This window comes from Salvelinus sp. IW2-2015, linkage group LG4q.1:29 (genome assembly GCF_002910315.2).
Source record: "Salvelinus sp. IW2-2015 linkage group LG4q.1:29, ASM291031v2, whole genome shotgun sequence".
Taxonomy (NCBI): Eukaryota; Metazoa; Chordata; class Actinopteri; order Salmoniformes; family Salmonidae; genus Salvelinus; species Salvelinus sp. IW2-2015.
This window is the reverse complement of record NC_036842.1, coordinates 5,720,503-5,745,405: the sequence shown is the minus strand read 5'-3', so window position 1 is coordinate 5,745,405 and position 24,903 is coordinate 5,720,503. Positions and strand designations below refer to the sequence as shown.

Sequence of the window (24,903 nt, the reverse complement as noted above, 5' to 3'; positions counted from 1 at the left end):
CCCAAGAGGTGAACTGCCTCTACTCTGTCCCAGATGCTAATATATGCATAGTATTATTACTATTGGATAGAAAACACTCTGACGTTTCTAAAACTGTTTGAATGATGTCTGTGAGTATAAAATAACTCATATGGCAGGCAAAAACCTGAGAAGAAATCCAAACAGGAATTGAGAATTCTGAGGCTGGTCGATTTTCAACTCATCGCTATTCAAATCCCAGTAAGACCTGTTTGCACTTCCTACGCCTTCCACTAGATGTCAACAGTCTGTAGAACGTTGAATGAAGCCTCTACTGTGATGTGGGGCCGGATGAGAGGTGTTTCAGTCAGTGGTCTGGCAGAGTGCCAGTTCTTGGTCACGCGCATTCCAAATGATATCGCTTGCGTTCCATTACTTCTGTAGACACAAAGGAATTCTCTGGTTGGAACGTTATTTAAATATTTATGATAAACATCCTGAAGATTGATTCTCTACTTAGTTTGACAAGTTTATTCGACCTGTAATATAACTTTTGAAGTTTTCGTCCGACGTTCGCCTGGATCTGCACGAGCGTTTGGACATGTGTACTAAACTGCTAGCAAAAGTAGCTACTTGGACATAAGTAATGGACATTATCGAACAAACAACTGATTTATTGTGGAACTAGGATTCCTGGGAGTGCATTCTGATGAAGATCATCAAAGATAAGGGAATATTTATGATGTAATTTCGTATTTCTGTTGACTCCAACATGGCGGAGAAATGTTGTTATATCTGAGCGCCGTCTCAGATTATTGCATGGTGTGCTTTTTTCCGTAAAGGTTTTTGAAATCTGACACAGCGGTTGCACTAAGAACAAGCGTATCTTTAATTCTAGTTAAAACATGTATCTTTCATCAAAGTTTATGATGAGTATTTCTGTTATTTGACGTGGCTCCTTGCAATTTCTCTGGATATATAAATATGCACATTATCGAACAAAAACATACATGTATTGTGTAACATGATGTCCTATGAGTGTCATCTGATAAGATCGTCAAAGGTTAGTGATTAATTTTATCTCTATTTTGCTTTTTGTGACTCCTATCTTTGGCTGGGAAAATGGCTGTGTTTTTCTGTGGCTATGTACTGACCTAAAATAATCGTTTGGTGTGCTTTCGCCGAAAAGCCTATTTGAAATCAGACATGTTGGCTGGATTCACAACATGTGTAGCTTTAATTTGGTATCTTTCATGTGTGATTTAATGAAAGTTTGATTTTTATAGTATTTTATTTGAATTTGGCGCACTGCATTGTCTCTGGCTTTTGGCCAAGTGAGATAGTAGCGTCGCAGATCCAGGCGAACGTCGGACGAAAACTTCAAAAAGTTATATTACAGGTCGAATAAACTTGTCAAACTAAGTAGAGAATCAATCTTCAGGATGTTGTTATCATAAATATTAAATAACGTTCCAACCAGAGAATTCCTTTGTGTCTACAGAAGTAATGGAACGCAAGRCGATATCATTTGGAATGCGCGTGACCAAGAACTGGCACTCTGCCAGACCACTGACTGAAACACCTCTCATCCGGCCCCACATCACAGTAGAGGCTTCATTCAACGTTCTACAGACTGTTGACATCTAGTGGAAGGCGTAGGAAGTGCAAACAGGTCTTACTGGGATTTGAATAGGCGATGAGTTGAAAATCGACCAGCCTCAGAATTCTCAATTCCTGTTTGGATTTCTTCTCAGGTTTTTGCCTGCCATATGAGTTATTTTATACTCACAGACATCATTCAAACAGTTTTAGAAACGTCAGAGTGTTTTCTATCCAATAGTAATAATACTATGCATATATTAGCATCTGGGACAGAGTAGGAGGCAGTTCACTCTGGGCACGCTATTCATCCAAAAGTGAAAATGCTGCCCCCTATCACAAAGAAGTTAAAAGTCCATTTGTGGATTTTCTTTCCTTCTTAATGCGTTTGAGCCAATCAGTTGTGCTGTGACAAGCTAGGGGTGATATACAGAAGATAGCCCTATTTGGGATAAGACCAAGTCCATATTATGGCAAGAACAGCTCAAATAAGCAAAGAGAAATGACAGTCAATCTGGAAAATTTCAAGAACTTTGAAAGTTTCTTCAAGTGCATGGTTCCCACTTTGGAACATGATGAGTGTGATGGTGTGGGGGGTTGCTTTGTTGGTGACACTGTCAGGTATTTACTTTAGAATTCAAGGCACACTTAACCAGCATGGCTACTACACCATTCGCAAGCGATACACCAATCCACTGGGGACTAGTCATTTGTTTTCTCCCATCAGGAAAAGGACCCAAACACCCTCCAGGCTGTTGTAAGGGCTATTTGACCAAAGGAGGGAATACCCTCCACAATCACCCAAACTTAAACCCAAATTGAGATGGTTTGAATGAGTTGGACCGGCGCAGAGTGAAGAAAAGCAGCCAAGTGCTCCAGCATAACATGTGGGAAACTCCTTTAAGACTGGTTTGGAAAAGCTCCTCATGAAGCTGGTTGAGAGATGCACAAGCAGTGTGCAAAGCTGTCATCCAAGGCAAGGGTGGCAACTTTGAAAGAATCTCAAAATCTTATTATATTTTGATTTGTTTAATAACTTTTTTGGTTACTACATGATTCCATATGTTTATTTCATAGTTTTGATGTCTTCACTATTATTCTACCAATGTAGAAAATAATCTAAATAAAAAACCTTGAATGAGTAGGTATGTCCCAAACTTTTGACTGGTACTGTATAAGTTTTTTCTTTACACATATTTAACCCCTTTTTTGGGTAGGCACAAAACTACCTTCATACTTCCATAAATTTTTTAAAACCGTACTAGTTACCTTCAGATCAGTCCCTCTGTGGGGGTCATAGAGCAAAACTGAGAACATATTTTTGTGAGAATCTCCCCTTTTCACAGTTGGTTCACATAGCTTGTAGCCCAAATGGTTTGTGCGCTATAAAACAGAAGTTGGCACATCAACACTACCAACTTCAGACGAGTCCTCAGACACTTGTGGGGGGGGGGGGGTCGTAGAGCAAAATGAAGACCACCAATCGTGTTCTGAGAGTCTCCCCTTTCCATAGAGTGGTCATAAGTTTGTAGGTCAAACCGCTTGGACAGTACAGACATTTTCGTTAGAAGATCGATTTTCGGGATGTCTTATGTTCTGACAAACACTGCTCTAGCTCTGTCACCTTTCACCGCAGATTCGGAAGTGCGACATCGGCGGATGCGATGGATGGAGACACATCCAATGCASATATCTCTAGCTTAAAATTATGGATTTTGATGGAGTTTGTCAATCAATTATTTGGTAACGTGAATATATTTAGTATAGTTGTATGTAAAAAGGCTAACTTTTTTATTGTTTCACTATTTTTATTTTTATGAAATTCAAAGAGGAGGATGGTTCTCCCCTTCCTCCTCTGAGGAGCCTCCACTGGTCCATTATCATTTCTATACATTTTCGATTTGGTTTTAGTCATTTTAAAGCATGTTGAGTTTGTCCCCCCCAGCAATTTTTTTACTCAAACCACCTGCGGGCCAAATTGGAACCCCTCGCAGAACATATTTTTGACACCACTGGGGTAGAGCGATCCAAGAACACATGTATCAAGATTTAAAGAAAAAAAGTGTGGACTATGCAGAATTTGCCCCTTCCACCTCCCTGAAATTCACAGCTAGAATATTACCTAGTCAGCAGGCTTGTCAAACATTATATTTTTATTTTAGCACACAATTTTTCAGGTTTTCAGGCCAGGTTTCTGAACCCAGATTAAGTGCTGGATTCAATCAGATTGACATGTGCATAGCGTTGTTTTGGCAGTATCAGAGGTGGAACTGCGTCAGTGCTGCCAAATCCACAATCGGCACCTTGTGTTGCCTTACCACAGACACTGCCATTGGATGCAGCGAAACCGCACCCGAGTATAATCTGACAAATCCCATGCAGCCATGTTAGACCTTCAAACACTCGAATTAGACTAATATGGATACATCCCCTGATCATGAATTATGTTGAGACATTTGAGAGTCATTAGGCTATTTCGAAAATCGATAGTGCCGTTTTGAACTTTTAACGCTATAGGGATAATAAGTAAAGGGAGTGGTTTGTGGCACACAAGAGCAGCCGCTCACCGATATGTTAGTTTATACAGCAGTTGCACCTCCAACACCGCCAAACATCTGCTATGCGGATGTCGGCCAACGCTGGTTAATGCTCGATCTGATTAAATCCAGGCCTAAGCTTCCTCCTGGACTGATAGGCATGCTCAGCTGAGAAGGTCCACTGAAAATGCTTTTAAGGCAACACTGTAAGTGTAGTCTGTGTCTGGGAAAGCGGTCCTTGGTGTTTGAATCTAACCATTTTCCTAATGTTTAATATATAGTACTGAAATGTGTGGCGCTCATTAAATATGGTTGAACATAATTTGATTGATATGCACAGTACCGTTGCATGTTGTCATTTTTTCTACCTATCTGTTCGACTCTGTCGGTTTCTCTACAGCTGACACACAAACATGCGCACATTCGCACTTGCCAACACACACACACACACACACACGCCTGCAGATGTAATAAGTTCCACTGAAATGAGAAGAATGCTGAGGATATCAAATAATTATTTCATCCCCCCAAACATTACACCACAGTAATGTCTGTTAAATGGAGGAGTTAGAAGATAACAACTTTAACTTTAAAATGTAAACATTTTTTACTATGTGATTCTGTCCAGTGAAAAAAGAAAATCCCAAACCCTCTCTGACTGCCTGTTTACTAACACATAAGGGACGGTTTGAAATTTACAGAACGTGGACGCTAATTAGAGAAGGTGTAATTCATTTGAAGAGTGTTCATTTTAATTAGGCTTCACTAACAACAAGAGAACTTTGTGTTGGAGCTGATTTCTTCCTATTTAAGAAATAAGAGGTAGGCCCACCCGTTTGACAGACAAAATTATAGGCTGCTATCCATAGATTTGTCAGCCAATTCCTCCACCCACCATGGACTCTTTAAATATCTATATGTCAGTGAAGGGCTTGGTGTGTTAAGTTAAAACCAGGGCTCARATTGAAGGGGGTATGTGAGGGTACGCCATACCTTTTGTTAAATAAAATGGCAAAAAGCATAGGCCTACCMCTTGTAAGTATAACATTTAAGAAAATAAAAAAGGAGCAGATTATACAAAGCAATCTATAACAGCGCTTTAGWCCGCAATGCTTTTTTGCTATAAACAAAGTACYCGAGGGAAGACGTGACTCTGATGCATATGGGGATATATTTGGGCCATCTCTATGACATTCAGATGTTGAGTTACAACCTTTTATAGTCGAGGAGATATATAATTCGTTTATAAAAGGCTACTTTTTCTCGGACCCACAAATGCAATGATAGATTCATGCAATGTTTTTTTTAAAGGAGATATTTTTACTCTGCAAACCCACAACCTTCTGGCCAGCAGCTCTAAGCACTATACAAACTGTCACTTTGCCATGTAATGTTTTCACGTTGTCATGTAATTTTTAAAACAGCATATCTAGGGCTCTGGTCCAAGAAGTGAGGGTAAATGGTAGGCATGTTCTCTGCTATCCACTTTATGTTTTAATTATTATTTTGGGTATAGGGGACGGTCACTTTTTTCCCCCAAGTGTTCAGGGATGGTCAGATAAAATATATTTTACTGAAAGGAGGGCAATCCATTTTCATTTTAGTGAGTTCTGATTTTCTCCAAGTACAACTTACTATAAATATCGTACAGGTATTTCACTGAGTGGTATATGAAAATACACAGTCATACAAGTATGTTGTGCATGGTTGCCATTGTATGTGGACACCTGCTCGTCAAACATCTCATTCCAAAATCATTGGCATTAATATGGAGTTGGTCCCCCCCTTTACTGCTATAACAGCCTTCACTCTTCTGGGAAGGCTTTCCACTAAATGTAAGAACATTGCTGCGGGGACTTGCTTGCATTCAGCCACAAGAGCATAAGTTAGGCCGAGCACTGATGTTGGGCGATTAGGCCTGAYTTGCAGTCGGAGTTCCAATTCATCCCAAAGGTGTTCGATGGGGTTGAGGTCAGGGCTCTGTGCAGGCCAGTCAAGTACACCAATCTCGACAAACCATTTCTGTATGGGCCTCGCTTTGTAAACAGGGGCATTGTCATGCTGGAACAGGAAAGGGCCTTTCCCAAACTATTGCCACAAAGTTGGAAGCACAGAATCATCTAAAATGTCATTTTATGCTGTAGCATTAAGATTTCCCTTCACTGGAATTAAGGGGCCTAGCCTGAACCATGAAAAACAGCCCCAGACCAGTATTCTTCCTCCACCAAACTGTACAGTTGGCACTATGCATTGGGGCAGGTAGCGCTCTCCTAATATCCGCAAACCCAGATTCGTCCGTCGGAGTGCCAGATGGTGAAGCGTGATTCATCACTCCAGAGAAGGCTTTTCCACTGCTCCAGATTACAATGGTGGTGAGCTTTACACCACTCGGTGGTAGCGTTCTGTGAGCTTATGTGGCCTACCACTTTGCAGCTGAGCTGTTGTTGCTCCCAGACATTTCCACTTCACAATAACAGCACTTACAGTTAACCGGGGCAACTCTTGCAAGGCAGAAATTTAACGAACTGACTTGTTGGAAAGGTGGCATCCTATGACGGTGCCACATTGAAAGTCAGTGAGCTCTTCAGTAAGGCCATTCTACTGCCATTGTCTGTCTGTGGAGATTGCAAGGCTTTGTGCTCGATTTTATACACCTGTCAGCAACGGGTGTGGCTGAAATAACCGAATCYAATAATTTGAAGGGCTGTCAGTGCATTCAGAAAGTATTCAAACCCGTTACGTTACAGCGCTAAATGTTTTTCCACATCAATCTACACACAATACCTCAATGACAAATCAAAAATGTGTTTTTAGACATTTTTACAAATCTATTTAAAAAAAAACTGATATATTACATTGACATAAGTATTCAGACCCTTTGCTATGAGACTCGAAATTGAGCTCAGGTGCATCCTGTTTCCATTGATCATCCTTGAGATGTTTTTACAACTTGATTGGAGTCCACCTGTGGTAAATTCAACTGATTGGATATGATTTGGAAAGGCACACACCTGCCTATATAAGGTCCCACAGTTTACAGTGCACGTCAGAGGAAAAACCAAGCCATGAGGTCGAAGGAATTGTTTTTAGAGCTCCGAGACAGGATTATGTTGAGGCACAGATCTGGGGAAGGGTACCAAAAGATTTCTGCAGCATTGAAGGTCTCCAAGAACACMGTGGCCCCCATCATTTATTAATRGAAGAAGTTTGGAACCACCAAGACTCTTCCTAGAGCTGGCCGTCCGGCCACACTGAGCAATCGGGAGAAAAGGACCTTAGTAAGGGACATGACCAAGAACCCGACGGTCATTCTGACAGAGCTCCAAAGTTCGTCTGTGGAGATGGGAGAACCTTCCAGAAGGACAACCATCTCTGCAGCACTCCACCAATCAGGCCTTTATGGTAGAGTGGCCAGATGGAAGCCTCTTGGAGTTTACCAAAAGGCACCTAAAGGATTCTCAGACATGAGAAATAAGATTATCTGGTCGGATGAAACCAAGAATGAGCTCTTTGGCCTGAATGCCAAGCGTGAGGTCTGGAGGAAACCTGGCACACAGCCAAGACAACGCATGAGTGGCTTCGGGACACGTCTCTGAATGTCCTTGAGTGGCCCGGACTTGAACCCGATCTAACATCTCTGGAGAGACCTGAAAATARCTGTGCAGTGATGCTCCCCATCCAACTTGAGAGAGCTTGAGAGGATCTGCAGAGAAGAATGGGAGAAACTCCCMAAATACAGGTGTGCCAAGCTGTATCCAGCTTGGATACTCGAGGCTGTAATCGCTAACAAATGTGCTTCAACAAAGTACTGAGTAAAGGGTCTGATTACCTATGTAAATGCAATATCTTTTATACATTTACTGACATTTCTAAAAACCTGTTTTTGCTTTGTCATTATGGGGTATTGTGTGTAGATTGATGAGGGGGAAAAATKGTTTAATCCATTTTAGAATAAGGTTGTAACATAACAACATGTGGAAGAAGTCAAGGGGTCTGAATACTTTCAGAAAACACTGTATATTTGGTTATGTGATCTTCCAAGACATTGATTCAGCTTTGATCTAACTTTAGTAAACAAGCACCATTGTGAGAAGTGGCAGAGCGAAGCTCCGGTGYGCTCAGGTAACTCTGCACGCCTGCAGTCTGCTGCCCTGAATGAGTAACACCTAACCTACTCTTTTGCCGTGCGCAAAATTTCGTGGTGCAGAAACGAGAGATCACATATGTGAGGTTGTTTTATGAAAATCTYGGAATATTTGGTTGGGTATGCAGTACGTGAGCAACTGCTGCCCCTCATGAGGAGTTGTGATTTGTTGTGGCCYCTACCCCTMTCAAAGTTGCCCATCCCTGGCCKATGACATTGGCCTACATCTCGTGTTGCGTTGCGCAGAATATCAGATCTSAACTGTTTAACATCACCAGTAGGCTAGGCTACCACATCCCTGTAATATACTGTATATCGTTTTATAAGAGAGGATTGTGCCTAGGCAACTGAAATAATCTTAATTTACTCCATTTTAAATTCAGGCTGTAACACAACAAAATGTGGAACAATTCAAGGGGTGTGAATACTTTCTGAATGCACTTGAAATTCCTTAAAAAGTGCCCACCCTCCCAAAAACACGCACACACATTGGGCCAATCAGAGTAATTTTGTAAATGCCAGATCTCTATGGCAAGATACATCATTCCCCCAAGTTTTCATGGAGACAGGTCCACAGTCCCTTCCCTGATTTCATTGTGGGGGACAATGAAATAATAGGATACATTTAGAAACGTGCAGATATTCAATTAAAATCAGTGAAGCAGGAGATATTTCTCTCTCTCTCTCTGATGACTATGTACAAGCAGTACAGACAGACTTAGCTAAAACTGTGTGCGGTGTGTGAGTGTATGTATGGCCACAAGGAGAGTAGATAATTGTCCCATTAATTGTTTTCCTATTTGGGCGTGGAGGAAGCCGACAGTGATCCATTAGCTCTGGTCTTTGGTGGCTCTGACTCGCTGTCTCTTTCATATCAAATGCGATCTGGAATAGATGGTGGATAACGGGAAGAACTACGACAAAGATGAAGATAACAATGTCTGCATCCCAAATGGCACCCACCCTATTCCCTATATAGTGGCCAGGCCAGGGCCTATGATCAAAAGTAGTGCACTATATAGGGAAAAGGGTGCCATTTGGGATGCACCCAATAACAATCCTGACAGATGGTGATAGTGGAGGGGTGATTGCAGTGATGGTGATGACTTGTAATGATGGTGGTGATGATAAGAATGATAATGGGGGATAAAAAGGATGATGACTTGGATGATGATGACTTTGATGATAATGGCCGTAACGGCAATGACAATATAAGAGGAAGGCGATGGGAGATACTGACCAAACGGATAGCAATGTAAAGCCAAGGGAAGACAAGAGAAGAGACGGGAATAAGAAACAAACCAATCTCTCTAAACTAAACTACAGCATAAAGTTGACAGGGCAGCCGAAGCAATGACATAATTGTAACAAATCGTATTCTGCAGGGAACGTAACAGTGCTTATTTCCAAACTAYGGCCTCCACTGAACAATAMGTCTATATTTCCATATTTCCATATTTCATATGGGACCCATCTTGTAACTTCTGCTGATTCCTCATCTGTGTGACACAACCTGGTGGTGTAATCTCTCCCTTTCACTTTCCACTGTGGTATTGTAAATAAATTGTATTGTCAAAATAGCACATCTCATCTCAAAAAAGGTTCCACTTCATATAAAGTTAGGTGAGAAAACAATCAAGAGAAGCAGAGGAGAAGATSTTAGGATTTAATAAGTAAGCGTTCGAGTGACAAGCAAACAATGCACGCGGAGTTCTCTGTCTAGCAAAACCAAACCTGTAACCTAATCACTTTATTGAAGAAAAACAATCTTAAAAGCAACACAGAACTACATCTAGCACATACAGTATCTACAAAATGTACACACTCACGAAGTTGAATCATCCAATAGTCCACACGCTGAGTTTGTCAGTGTACCTTGTACGAGTTGTATCAGGCTAAGTTTGGGTGTATGTATGTGAACCCAGGAAGATAAAGCATAGGTAAAGTATTTTTAAGGTTGCAAAATGCCGATACYTTTCCCAAAATGCCTAGGTTTTCCAGAATCACGGTTAGAAGATTCCTGCAATCAGGAGCGAATAAACAGGAAATCTGTGAATCCTTCAACCAGAATTTCAGGAAAACCTCGACATTTTGGGAACGTCTTGAAACCCTAGTAACAATCCAATCAGGGAGTGGTTTGTTGTACTGACCTGTCGATGATTCCACACATGTCAATCTGCAGGTCGCTGTAGTTTCCTATCAGCATCTGTTGCACCTTGATCAGGTCCACAGCATTATTATCCACATGGATGTGTCTCATACAGCCTTGGAACACGTTGAAAGGGTTTCTGCACTCCTGGTTAGTCTTGCTATCCGGGCAACCTGTGTTAGACCAAACGATAGCCATCAATCAATAGCCATTCCCTAGTAGGACTTAAGTAGGCAATTAAGGGCATTACCCCATGATAAAGAATTGCGTAGATATGTGATATCTTATATGAATGTACATTGTTCATACAGTAGCGAAGCAGAGTATATTCATGATTGTCTAGAAAAAATACCATATAGTGCAACTCAAGCTCAAGGCCAAGTGTTGAACACAGGAGATTTTCTAAGCATAAGTGTTATTCTGCCTGGTTTCGAGTGTGTTTAGACCGTGGACACCGAGCTGGTGCTGCCTGCCTGCCTGGCTCTCTGGTTACACTGCTGGCTAAAGGTAATTAAATGGCATGACAAGCCTGCTGAAGAGCCTTTGCTGAGAGGAGAGGAGGCGAGGAGAGGGACAGAAAGAACAGCTCAGAAGCAGAACTGATTGAGAAATGAAGGGCGCTAAAGATGAGACGGAGGATGAGGAGCAGAAAGATGAGGAGGGGAGGGGAGGGGAGGCGAGAAGAGAGGAGGACAGAGAGACCAGCTCAGAAGCAGAACAGAGAGAACTGAGAAGAGCTAAAGAGATGGAAGAGGAGGATTAGGAGGAGGAGAGGAGAGAGGAGAGGGGGACAGAGAGAGCAGCTCAGAAGGCAAACAGAGAAACACTGCTCTAAGGGAAGCTAAATTGGAGGAGGACAGATCCTGCAGTCTGGTTAAGAAGTTATATGCTTCTTTGCACTAAGCCCAGAGATCAAATGCTACTGGTCCAATTCAAATCTTGATACATTTATGCACCAACAGTAGTCAAGTTACACTTGCCTATCTAACTACAATTAGGATTAGTCCCTGGAAATCCAAGCAGTATTTACACTTAAGGCCCAGAGTTTTTCCTGGTCATGTGACACAGTCAGGAAAAACTTGGGGCCAATGTCTGATGTAAGTGTGTTGCTCTCTCTTACCTCCAAAGAAGAGGTTGTTTCCTGATACCACGGGAAAAGATGGGCTGGCATGAGCCGTGGAGCTTTCCTCTTTATCCACAGTGATGGYCAGACGACCTCTTCTTGCAGTCAGGTCTACTGAATGCCACTGGCCGTCGTTCAGACCGAACCCTGTAGACAGAGCAGACACAACAACGTGTCAGAGTCAGCGTTTCACAACAGTAAGCTGCTCTCAGATAACTCGATATTCCGCATAACAAAGTCTTAGGGTTGTTTTACTTTTCCAGTGATTAGCTATCTCGGGTAATAAGACTGTGTTATTCTCTGAAATAAAAACAGCACATGGAAAACAAACGTAAAACAACAACCAGATGTTACTATTGATCTGACCTGTGACAACGTCCAGTAGGATCCTGCCAGCCTTGTGTATCTGCAGCCTGACTCTGGTCTCGCTCAGGTAGAGCCACAGGCTCCCCACCTGCTGCTGGAGGTCAAAGGTTAACAGAAGGCCCGCTCTGTTCCAGGTCCGGAACTGCAGGCTGATCGCCACACCAACCGCCACCAAGGCAACCCCGCCGCCACCGGCGTCTCTCTGCTGTAGAGCTGCACCCGGCAACTGGAGGAAACTCTGGGCGCCTGCGAACGTCACTGGGACGGAGACCGGCTCAGCACAAGTAAAGGTCACATTGCCCTGAAGAAGAAAAAAAGAAAAAAAAACGATAATAATATCGAAATATGAAAAACATAAATATTAATTCGACCTCAGCGAGAAGGTGAAATAAAGCTAAGGGCCATCTGACCTGAGTATATCGGGAATAGCAATAGAAGAGATCTAGCTAATCAGCTACATTTCCTGAAGGAGAACATTCATAATACATATTATCATAATGACAGTCCTCAAACTTATAGTGACATGGTCTCAGGACATTAGCAGAGCAAACGAAGAGGACTGGTGTCAAAAGCTAAACTGGCTGAGCCATACTGAGCGCTGCGCTCAATCATTGTTTTGCTTCAGTTAAAACAACGTTGAGCACAGCGTTCAGTTATGATTTAAACAGGTTAGTTAAATGCAGATTTCTGAAGTAATGACTGCAGGCTGTCTGTGTGTCTGAGAGTACGGTTTGGACATCTAGTATGTTGGCCATTGTTGTTGGATACTGGTAGAAATGAAGGTTTCATGGTCCCTTGCTGAGGCAGCAAAAGTGATGTATTACAGTACTGTCTAGCCCAAAGGGATATCAGGGAGGTATCTTTATAGCAGTTTGGCTTTGCTGTTCAGTAACTCCAAGAGGGAAACAGTAGCAGTCAAAGTGATATACAGCAACACATGTAGTGTAAAGCGCTTACAGTGTGCTACAGTAGTGAACAGAAACTTCAGGCCCAGAAAAMTGACAAAGAAAATGTTATGTCCTTAAAGTGTAATCCTTTGGCTGGCTGTCTTTCTTTAGTTTTTTATGAAATCATTACCCTCATTAACGTCCTTATTACATTTAAACACGTGGTAATGTCTCATCTCTGGCTACTGATCATCTCTTTTTTAGATTGAGGGTGTTTATTCATTTCGATGCAAAACCTAAAAATCTTTTCCACATGGATTATTTCTCATTTCTCCCTACTTCATGTTGGAGTGGTTAAGGTAATCATTTACAAGATGGAAATGTGTTCAGGAGAGAGCTAAATACCATCTAGAGGGATTTAGCTCCACAAAAGAAGACTCTCTGCTCCCTTCTCATCATGGATTTGTTGAATTAATTAATGGACCAATCAATATGAAAATAACCAATTTCTGTATTGAGTAGGGTCATAGCATTAGGGTCATAGTAGGGTCATAGCATTTTAGATGACGGTATTTGGCCAGCAAATGAACAAGGTCACCGTAATAACTGTATGAATAGCATTTTTTTTGTTTATTTACTTTATTTTTACTCCGCTCTTGACTGCATGTGCTGGCAATCTTTTAGACAATTGAGAAACAGATGTACTATCTCGTTTAAGAAAATGGTTTGGACACACATACTCATTCATGGGTTTTTCTTATTTTTTTTTTTACTATTTTGTAGAATTGTAGAATAATAGTGAAGACATCAAAACTATTAAATAACATATGGAATCATGTAGTAACCAAAAAAGTGTTAAACAAATCAAAATATATTTGAGATTTGAGATTCTTCAAAGTAGCCATCCTTTGCCTTGAGGACAGCTTTGCACCGTTGTGGAARAACTTGACTGGCCTGCGCAGAGCCCTGACCTCAACACTCTTGGCATTCTCTACTTTTTCAGCTCCATCTTYGACTCTGCTGGTGATCTTTCTAAATTATAGAAAACAGTAAATGAACTGAAGTTTACAAATTCATCTTCTTCCCTGCATAAGCAAGTTCTGTCGTACTCTGGTATCATAACTCAGAAGAATGGGATAAGTGAGGCTATTAATCATCATTTTATTTCGGCAGGCTTTTTATTTAAGAGAAAACGGTGGTTCAATTGACCCTGGTCAGTCAATCAGCCTCTAGCTGACTCAACGGTTAACCCGTCAACTTCTAGTTAATCTTTATTTTAATTTCAACAACTTACTACAGTGATGTTATTCCAAGATGGCGTAGCAGTCGGACGTGTGTTTGTCTTGTCCCGTGTAAATAGTCCTCGTTTTTTTTTTTCGTATGCATTTCGTATATATTTTAATTTCACTTTCCATTTAGGAACTGAATATACATTCCGCCTCACCCAATGTGGTACGGATCTGCTATTTCTTTTATACTTTAGAACCGTAACCCCAATCAGAAGCTAGCCAGATAACTAGCTACTAGCTAGTAGTCAGTTAGCCACTGCTGCGGTCTTCACCCTTAACTCGGACACCAGCCAGCTTCAGCTCGGGCCAATACCTGCCAGTCTGCAAGCGCCGATTTATCAACCCAGAGCATATAGGACTGCTTTTTCACTACCACATCACCGGATTTTTTTTTCTTCTACTTCATCACCGGATTTCAGCCGCAGGCTCTGGACATTTGACCTTGATTTGCAGCTAGCTAGTGCAACGTGTGTCTATTGGTATTCGTGCAGCTAGCAGCGCAACCGTGCATTGGCACGTCGATCGAGAACGTATTCATTCCGGAGCTAGCTGAGGAGCTCCATCAGCCATTCCTGGGCTACAGTCACCTATCCGGACCCGTTTTTTTTTTTTTTTGTTGTTGCTGCAGATACGGAGCCCACGGGCCTTCACGACTGACTGCCGACGTTATCTGCCCGAGGGAGTCCAACCACCCCCCCCGTTACCTAACACCGCATCTTAGCTGTCTTATCGGCTGCTATCTGAAAATATCGGACAATTATTATTTATTATTATTTTCTTTTTTTTCTTGGGCACTATACTAACCTTGGATTGATCCCCTCTACCACACGGAACCCCACTAACCTACCGACGGAAACGCACGAGGTATCTACAAATAGACCCTCCACTATGCTATCTTGCTACCGATAGCCTCTACCCGGCCTACTGTCTGGATCGCCCCCAAAACCAACTCTACTCACTGGACCCTTATTGATCACTCGTTAAGCATGCCTCTCCTTAAAGAATATGCCTTGTCCATTGTTTGTTCTGGTTTTTGGTTTCATAGACACCTGCTCACTACCATATCCAACCTCTCAGTTCCACCACCACACATATGCGATGACATCACCTGGTCTGATGTTTCTAGAGACAATATCTCTCTCATCATCACTCAATACCTAGGTTTACTCCACTGTATTACATCCTACCATACCTTTGTCTGTACATTATTCCTTTAAGCTATTTTATCGCCCCCAGAAACTTCCTTTTACTCTCTGCTCTAGTAGCTCTAGACGACCAATTCTCATAGCTTTTAGCCGTACCCTTATCCTACTCCTCCTCTGTTCCTCTGGTGATGTAGAGGTGAATCCAGCCCTGCATACCTAGCTCCACTCCTATTCCCCAGGCGTCTCTTTTGATTCCTGTAACCGTAAATAGCCTTGGCTTCATGCAACATTAGAAGCCTCCTCCCTAAGTTTGTTTTGTTCAGCTTAGCACACTCTGCCAACCCGGATGTTTTAGCCGTGTCGATCCTGGCTTAGAAAGACCACCAAAAATTCAGACATTTTCATCCCCAATTACAAGATTTTCAGCAAGATAGAACGGCCAAAGGGGCGGTGTTGCAATCTCTGCAAAGATTGCCTGCAGAGTTCTGTTTTACTATCCAGGTCTGTTCCCAAACAATTTGAACTTCTACTTTTAAAAATCCACCTCTCTAAAAACAAGTCTCTCACCGTTGCCGCCTGCTATAGACCACCCTCTGCCCCCAGCTGTGCTCTGGACACTATATGTGAACTGATTGCCCCCATCTATCTTCAGAGCTCGTGCTGCTAGGCGACCTAAATTTGAACATGCTCAACACCCCAGCCACCCTACAATCTAAGCTTGATGCCCTCAATCTCACACAAATTATCAATGAACCTACCAGGTACCACCCCAATTCCGTAAACACGGGTACCCTCATAGATATCATCCTAACAAACTTGCCCTCCAAATACACCTCTGCTGTTTCAACACAGAGATTCAGCGATCACTGCCTCATTGCCTGCATCCGTAATGGGTCAGCGGTCAAACGACCTCCACTCATCACTGTCAAACGCTTCCCTGAAACACTTCAGCGAGCAGGCCTTTCTAATCGACCTGGCCGGGTATTCGGAAGGATATTGATCTCATGCCATTCAGTAGAGGATGCCTGGACATTTTTTAAAATGCCTTCCTCACCATCTTGAATAAGCATGCCCATTCAAGAAATTTTAGATCCAGGAACAGATATAGCCCTTGGTTCTCTACCTGACCTGACTGCCCTTAACCAACAGAAAAACATCCTATGGCGTTCTGCATTAGCATCGAACAGCCCCCGTGATATGCAACTTTCAGGAAGCCAAAACCAATACACAGGCAGTTAGAACAGCCAAGCTAGCTTTTTCAAGCAGAAATTGGCTTCCTGCAAACCAAATTCAAAAAGTTCTTGGACACCGTAAAAGTCCATGGAGATAAGAACACCTCTCCCAGCTCAACCGCTCTAAGATAGGAAACACTGTCACACCGACAAATCCACTATAATTTAGAATTTCAATAAGCATTTTTACTACGGCTGGCCATGCTTTCCACTGGCTACCCTACCCCGGACAACAGCACTGCCCTCCCCTCTGCTACTCGCCCAAGCCTTCCCCATTTCTCTTCTCCTCAAATACAGTCAGCTTGATGTTCTAAAAGAGGCTGCAAAATCTGGACCCTTACAATCAGCCGGGCTAGATAATCTGGACCCTTTCTTTCTAAAACTATCTGCTGAAATTTGGCCACCCCTATTACTAGCCTCTTCAACTCTCTTTCGTGTCGTCTGAGATTCCCAAAGATTGGAAAGCAGCTGCGGTTATCCCCCTCTTCAAGGGGGGACACTCTTGACCTAAAGCTACAGACCTATATCTATCCTCCCTGCCTTCTAAGGTCTTCGAAGCCAAGTCAACAAACACGATTACCGACCATTCGAATCCCACCATTACCTTCTCGCTATGCAATCTTGTTTCAGAGCTGGTCATGGGTGCACCTCAGCCACGCTCAAGGTTCATAAACGATATCTTACCGCCATCGATAGGAAACAATACTGTGCAGCCGTATTCATTGACCTGGCCAAGGCTTTTGACTCTGTCAATCACCACATTCCTCATCGCAGACTCGACAGCCTTGGTTTCTCTAATGATTGCCTCGCCTGGTTCACCAACTACTTCTCTGATCGAGTTCAGTGTGTTCAAATCGGAGGGTCTGTTGTCCGGGCTCTGGCAGTCTCTATGGGGTGCCACGGTTTCATTCTTGGACCGATCTCTTCCTGTATACAGTCAATGATGTCGCTCTTGCTGCTGGTGATTCTCTATCCACCTCTACGCAGACGACACTATTCTGTATACTTCTGGCCCTTCTTTTGACACTGTGTTAACAACCCTCAGGCGAGCTTCAATGCCATACAACTCTCTTCCGTGGCCTCCAATTGCTCTTAAATAAAGTAAAACTAAATGCATGCTCTCAACCGATCGCTGCCTGCACCTGCCCGCCTGTCCAACATCACTACTCTGGACGGCTCTGACTTAGAATATGTGGACAACTACAAATACCTAGGTGTCTGGTTAGCGTAAATCTCCTTCCAGACTCACATCAAAATCTTCCAATCCAAAGTCAAATCTAGGAATTGGCTTCCTATTCCGCAACAAAAGCATCCTTATTCATGCTGCCAAACATACCTTGTAAAACTGACATCCTACCAATCCTCGACTTCGTGATGTCATTTACAAAATAGCCTCCAAACCCTACTCAATAAATTGGATGCAGTCTATCACAGTGCCATCCGTTTTGTCACCAAAGCATATACTTACCCACACTGCGACCTGTACACTCTCGTGGCTGGCCCTCGCTTCATACTCGTCGCCACGAAACACTGGTTCCAGGTCATCTACAAGGACCTGCTAGGTAAAGCCCCCTTATCTCAGAGCGCTGGTCACCAATGCAGCACCTACCTGTAGCCCGCGCTCCAGCCAGGTATATTCTCTAGTCACCCCAAAAACCAATTCTTCCTTCTTGGACGCGCTCTCCTCCTTCCAGTTCTCTGCTGCCAATGACTGGAACGATACTACAAATCTTCTGAAACTGGAAACATTATTTCCCTCACTAGCTTTAAGCACCAGCTGTCAGAGCAGCTCATAGATTACTGCACTGTACATAGGCCCTCCTATAATTTAGCCCAAACAACTACCTCTTTACCTACTGTATTTTATTTATTTATTTTTGTTGCTCCTTGCACCCCCATTATTTCTGTCTCTACTTTGCGCTTTCTTCCATGCAAACCAACCATTCCGTGGTTTTTTAGTTTTTATTTTACTTGCTGTTGTTGTATTCACTTCGCCTCCATGGCCTTTTTATATTTATTTATTTATTTATATATTTGTTTGCGCTTCCCCTCCCTTATCTCACCTCACTTGCTCACATTGTATATAGACTTTTTTTTTTCACTGTATTATTGACTATATTTTTTTACTCCATGTGTAACTATGTGTTGTGTATGTGTCGAACTGCTTTTGCTTATCTTGGCAGGTCGCAATTGTAAATGAGAACGTGTTCTCAATTTGCCTACCTGGTTAAATAAAGGTTAATAAAAATAAATAAAACAAATTAAAAAAATAATAATGTGTTAGATGTGCACTTGTGTAGATTGACGTTAAAAAAAAAGGCATATCCACTTGGCTCAATACGTTTGATCCTTTTTTTGCATGTGCAGCTCTTGTACCCCGATTGCTGTGCCTAACCAATACTTCTGTTACCTGACGATATATTGACTCTATTATATCGCCAATATTGCGCATTACATTATTGCCGTAGCTGTAAATGATTAGATCCTTGATTTCTCAGCTAAGAACTTTCTTATCTTTGAACATCTATTCCAAATGAATATTCGTCGGGTGTGTCTAAAACCAGGTTCATGACTATCTCTGCTGCATCCCTAGTACAAATGATGTGTTTAACTGTATGGATAAAAGGCAACATTTGCCCTCTATTCAGTTGACCTGTCAAAGCGCCGTTTCGATACTGTTGATCACTCACTGCTTAATTCAGAGGCTTTCCTCAATTGGCCTAGATCAGCCTCGCGCATAATGGTTTAAAAATGATTACAGGAAGGAACTTGCATGATATATCTACTGAATGTGTTAAAATCAGGTTCCTCTGGGATATGTATGAAATGTGTGACCGCAAGGGACGAACTTCTGGGTCCTGTAGTTCTTAATGTTTACATTAACAATATCGACTTGTCTCTAAAAAATTGTAACCTGCATTGTATGCCGATGATACTGTTTTGTATGCTATTGYCMCCACGGTTGACTAGGCTCTATCTGAACTACAGTCTGCCTTCATTGTATTACAGAAAAACTTTATTGACCTGAAATTAGTACTGAATGYCGGTAAAAYGAAGTATATGTTATTCTCTAGAGCACATAMAAATAAGTCCGATGATTTAAGCATATGTAGTTTGGATGGTGTACATATTGATCGTGTCCCTGCTTACAAATATCTGAGCGTCTGGATAGATGAAAAGCTGTCTTTAAAAAGCATATTGATGACTTAGTTAAGAAGCTGAGAATTAAAATGGGCTTCTATAGAAATCATGTTAAATAGTAGAAAGCAGATTATTCAGTCGATGGTCCTAGACTATGGCGACATCATCTATATGAACGCAGCTGCCACGTCATTAAAGCCGTTAGATGCAGTTTATCATAGCGCACTGCGCTTTATTACCGCCAACAATTTTAGAACTCATCATGGTATTCTATATCAGAAAAACCCTCTTTGATGTCACGTAGGTTGATACACWATAATTTTTAATAATGMCCTTTTACAAATAGTCCCATAATATCATTACTAAACTTCAGACATACCACACCAGTCTCATGGATGGCTAACTCTGGAAATTACTTTTGTCTCYACTGAGTTAGGTAAATCAGCTTTTTGTTTTTTTTGCACCTTATTTGTGGAACAATCTTCAAACTGTTGTTAAATTTGATGTTCTGGTGCCTCTAGGGCAATTCAGAACGCTGATTAAAGACCTTATTATGGATGAATGTGTTTGTGTTTTCTACCTGCTTTCATTTKGATGTGTTTAATTTCGGTCATTTATGTAATTCAGGGCTCATCTGTAAAAGAAACATTGGTCTCAGTATGAGATAAAATAAAGGTTAAATAAAATGTAAGTATTCTAACTCCTAATTCAATGCATTAGTTAACATCATTTGAAAAAACATTCTACATGACCRTGGAAATTATTGCATCACAAATCGAGGCAGCCATTGYGAGTGTACCCATGAGTTTACCAGTCAAATTGTCAGGGYTAGAGGTTTCAAGCCAATTTTAATCATTCTATTTCTGTGCGCTACTGCATTGTGGGAGAAATCAAAGACTTGTTTGCTTGTTTCAGAAAGTAAGTAACAAAGTTTCTTCATGTTTAAGAGTCCATGTTATGGCAGAAATAGACTTAACCGCAAAAATGTCCAACCGTCTCGTCTTCAGTCAGCTGTTCGTTTTTTTGGGGGGTGCCAGCCCTAGTATTGACTACAACAGCTGTCCAGTATATACACAATTCTTCGTCGGGTTAAAGCAGGGTGGAAGCACCATCCAAACCTCATAAATAGTTGAGGATGTTTGTTATTTTCCAAGGCAACTCCAAAAAATACAGCTCAATATACACATCACCACACAGAAACTGACCTGTGCTCAAATATCTGTTCTTTTTTAGATACATTTTGGACTATTCCACTTGTTTCATTGTCACAGCCAGTCAAGCTCAATCAAGGTCAACTACTGTATTTGAAAGAAAACAAATACTACTTSAAACCAGGTCAGAGGATACGCACARTACAAACCATCCAAAGTTCCCCAGGGTCGTATTCTCTAAACACCAAACAGATKAAAACTGATTTTAAACGGGAAGGGACTACCTGAACTAGTGCACACCTGAAAACCTTTTCCGATGTGCACTATACCAGAACCTCCAACAGCACACATTTTTGTTGTAGCCCCAGACAAACTCACCTGATACAACTCAATGAGAGCTTGATGATTASTTGACAAATTGAATCAGGTGTSCTTGTCCGGGGCTATAACAAACATGTGTGCTGTTGGGGGTCCTGGARGACTGGAGTTGGGAAACACTGCACTATACGACCAAGGCTGAGGTAACATACCGTGATGGAGACCTCCTGGTGCTGCTTGGCCAGATCATTCACGTTCACCTCATTCCAGAGAAGGTTCTCAAGACACCCATGGAAGTTCCTTAGGGACATAACCTTCTGTGTTCCATGGCACTGGACGCCGCCAAAGGTTATCTTGTGAAAGAACATCCAGCCAATGTTAACATTCTGAAATGTTCTTACCTACATTATCATGACAAGCGACTATGATATAGTAACATGTTTGAACTAGTGGTGATAGAATAGGATTGGAAGTGGTTCATCAATGACCTATATTTAGGAAGTAATAAAAGGCCAAGTAAAGTAAGTCACTATCACATTAAAGTAAACTAAGTAATTATCACATTAAAGTAAAGGGAAGTAGTTATCACATTTTGTGTCTTCAGGTAGGGTCAACAATGGCACTGTACACATAACTGTCTCAGTAGGTCTTACGTAGACTATGACCAGAAGTGAATTCTGTTTCAATTTCAATAGAAAATGATTTCCAACACCCATTTATTAAAAACAGTCTAGAAATATTGTATGGAGGTCGGGTTAACCTTTTACTGAAATGGGCTAAATCAGGAGGTCGGGTTAACCTTTTACTGAAATGGGCTAAATCAGGAGGTCGGGTTAACCTTTACTCGAAAATGGGGCTAAATCAGGGGCATGCAGAGTGTTTCTTTTTAGTCTTAAACCAAATCTGACATTTGAACAAAAAAAATACACCTCACACACATGGTTATGGCTTAAAGAAGAAGACACCAGCACCATGTCAGATAGAGTTGAAATGTATTCAAACTTTGAGTTTGAATCCCAATATTACACTTCATTTATACATCACAGAGGACAAAATATAACAAAAACCGTTTGACATAGAAATAGTGGAGTTAGGCGTAAAGATAAAATAAAAATGTATTAATAAATTATGAAAAAATGTTAACATTCTCCCATGAGCCACTTGAGGGCAATTTGGTAATTTGACTGTTATTGATTTGAATATTATTTTGTACGCGCTTGGATGAATCACTCTTGTAGGAATTCAGTGCTATTAACATTCCGTTATAGAAAGCTATAACTCTATTAACTAAATACATATAGTTTTATTGTTTGTTCGTGTGTGTGTGTCTCTGGTGTGTGTGTCTCCTGTGTATGTACGTTGACAGTATCTGTGAACACATCTGTTAGAGACAAATGGAGCATGCTATTTGGGAGAGCAGAGAGAATCAGGATATTGGTTGTGTGTGTGTGTGTGTGTGTGTGTGTGTGTGTGTGTGTGTGTGTCTATGTATCTGTGGAATGATTTGAGGAACAGGTCACATACAACACACCTCGTTTATCTCAAAAGGACTGAGTTCTGCAGGGACCTGGATCTGCTGAGTGCTTTTATCCACAGTGAAGTTGACATGGCCTCTAACGCGCTCGATGGCTACATGGTGCCAGTGCAGGTCATCTAGAAGACTACCCAGTGACACGACCGTGTGGCTCTCAGGACCAGGAGAGGCACTTTTACCTAGAATACAACAGAGAGTYTGGTAGAAGGGAAAGTGTTTTCCTTTCTAGGACAAGCAATGCTAAAAGAAGGAATGTTTCCAGCACTGGAGGCTGGTGAGGGGAGGATGGTTCATAGTTATGACTGGAATGGAACWAACAGAATGGTATCGTACACATGGAACTCATGTTTTTGATGTGTTTGATACCATTCCATTCCAGCTATTAATATGAGCTCGTCCTCCCAGGTAAAGTGCCACAAGCAACAAMTGGTTTTCAGTGTTTAGGTCACCACATACTGAAATATTCAAGAGATACAAATAGCAGTAAGAGAGGCGCCAGTCAACCACTCAATCTATCAAGCAACATGACTTCCAAGCAGTCAACTGAAGTGACTCAGGGAAAAACAGTTGAATAGTGMAAAAGTCTTGAGGGCTCAGTGTTTTCAATGTTTTAAACTACAATAGATAGTTAATTGAACCTCAGACAGGAGATGCGTTTGCATCCCAAATGGCACCCTAGTCCCTACACAGGGCCCTGGTCAAATTAAGTGCACTACATAGGGAATAGRGTGSCATTTGAGAATCATACAGAGGCAACAACATCATTAACAGAGATTRCATGCTGCACGGACCTCAAGAAAATAGGAATGTGTGTCACTTTAAMACATTAATTATGTAGATGTTATTTGTATGATGTCAGATTASTTGAGAAGAGATGGGGATGGGGCACGATTAAGAGGTTTTGAGGGCGAGCCTCACAAACAAATAAATATCAGTTTATTGGTATTGATTAACTGAGCTGCAAACTTATTCCGTCACCAAGGCAGTTTGGCCTATACCTAGGGTGCCTCCCAAATAGCCCTATTCACCACAATTATAGAGCATTACTCTTTGACGCAGGGGCCAAAGAGCTCGCTGCCAAAAGGTAGTGCAGCTACTGTACATAAGGAGTGGAGGTGTCTCTAAGGCCCACACCTGATCCCCATGAGCAGATTGCTGAGGGAGGTCTCGTGCAGAGTAGTAGTCTTAAAAAAACTTTTTTTGCTCTGGTGTCAAACTTGAACAACTCTCCTCTGATCAATCTTTCAGAGTGTCAAGATTGGGACGAGGTGTCGTATCTACATTTTACATTAGCATTTAAGTCATTTAGCAGACTCTTATCCAGGAGCGAGTTACAAATTGGTGCAGTTCACCTTATGATACTCCAGTGAACACCACTTTACATAGTGCATCTAACTCTTTTAAGGGGGGAGGGGGGTTAGAAGGCATTACTTTAGTGCTAATCGTAGTATTCCTTAAAGAGGTGGGTTCAGGTGTCTCGGAAGGTGGTGCATTTGACTCGGCTGACCTGCGTCGTGAGAGTTTGTGTTCCACATTGGGAGTGCCAGAGCAGCGAACATTTTGACTGGGCTGAGCGGGAACTGTACTTCCTCCTAGAGGTAGGGAGGCGAAGCAGGCCAGAGGTGGATGACGCATGCCCTTTGTTTCGGGGTAGGGCCTGATCGAGCTGAGGTACGGAGGTGCCGTTCCGCTCAACAAGCTTCCTTAGGCAAGCCATGGTTTGTAACGATGCGAGCTTCAAACGGAAGCCAGTGGAGAGAGGGAGCGGCGGGTGACGTGAGAGAACTTGGGAAGTTGAACACAAGACTTGCGGCGTTCTGGAGAGTATCTTCACAGTGTCAAGAGTTAAGCACGGATGACTTTGTAATTAAGAGCAGTGTTGTTATAAACAGGACTTCCAAAACTCAGGAACATCCCAAATGTACCCTATACCTATATAGTGCACTACTTTGACCAAGACCATTGAGACACCAACATAAACCATGCTGGTGAACATCTGCTCGGGTACAGTGATGTTAAAGAAGACATTTTGGATAGAAATAGAATAATAGATGACAACGAGCACACAGCAAGGTACAGCATCTTTATACATATTATATATTCTGCACAAAGTCATTTGTTGAGAGGCCATCTGAAACCAGCCTTTTTATGTTCAGGTAAGTGCCAAAATAAGGAAACATTCAAGATACAGTGTCTTAATATGGTGTTGGCCCCCACAAGCCAGAAAAGCTTGAATGCACCTTGGTGTAGATTGCTACCAAGTGTCTGAACTCTATTGGGGGGGATGAGAAATCATTTGTTCGAGAGAAATTCCCAGAAGTTAATTTTGT

General features: G+C 41.9%; 1 protein-coding gene across 1 annotated transcript in view; it reads right to left on the bottom strand.

Moving 5' to 3' along the window:
- Positions 1-24,903, bottom strand: part of LOC111961300 (contactin-associated protein-like 4) — a 198,404-nt gene that overhangs the window by 72,564 nt on the left and 100,937 nt on the right. Inside the window, exons 6-10 of the mRNA XM_023983461.3 lie at positions 22,571-22,752; positions 21,252-21,392; positions 11,877-12,177; positions 11,508-11,657; positions 10,389-10,560 (exon numbers count right to left, since the gene is read on the bottom strand). Coding sequence (XP_023839229.1) covers positions 10,389-10,560; positions 11,508-11,657; positions 11,877-12,177; positions 21,252-21,392; positions 22,571-22,752 — 946 coding nt within the window. The remainder of the gene's footprint in view (positions 1-10,388; positions 10,561-11,507; positions 11,658-11,876; positions 12,178-21,251; positions 21,393-22,570; positions 22,753-24,903) is intronic.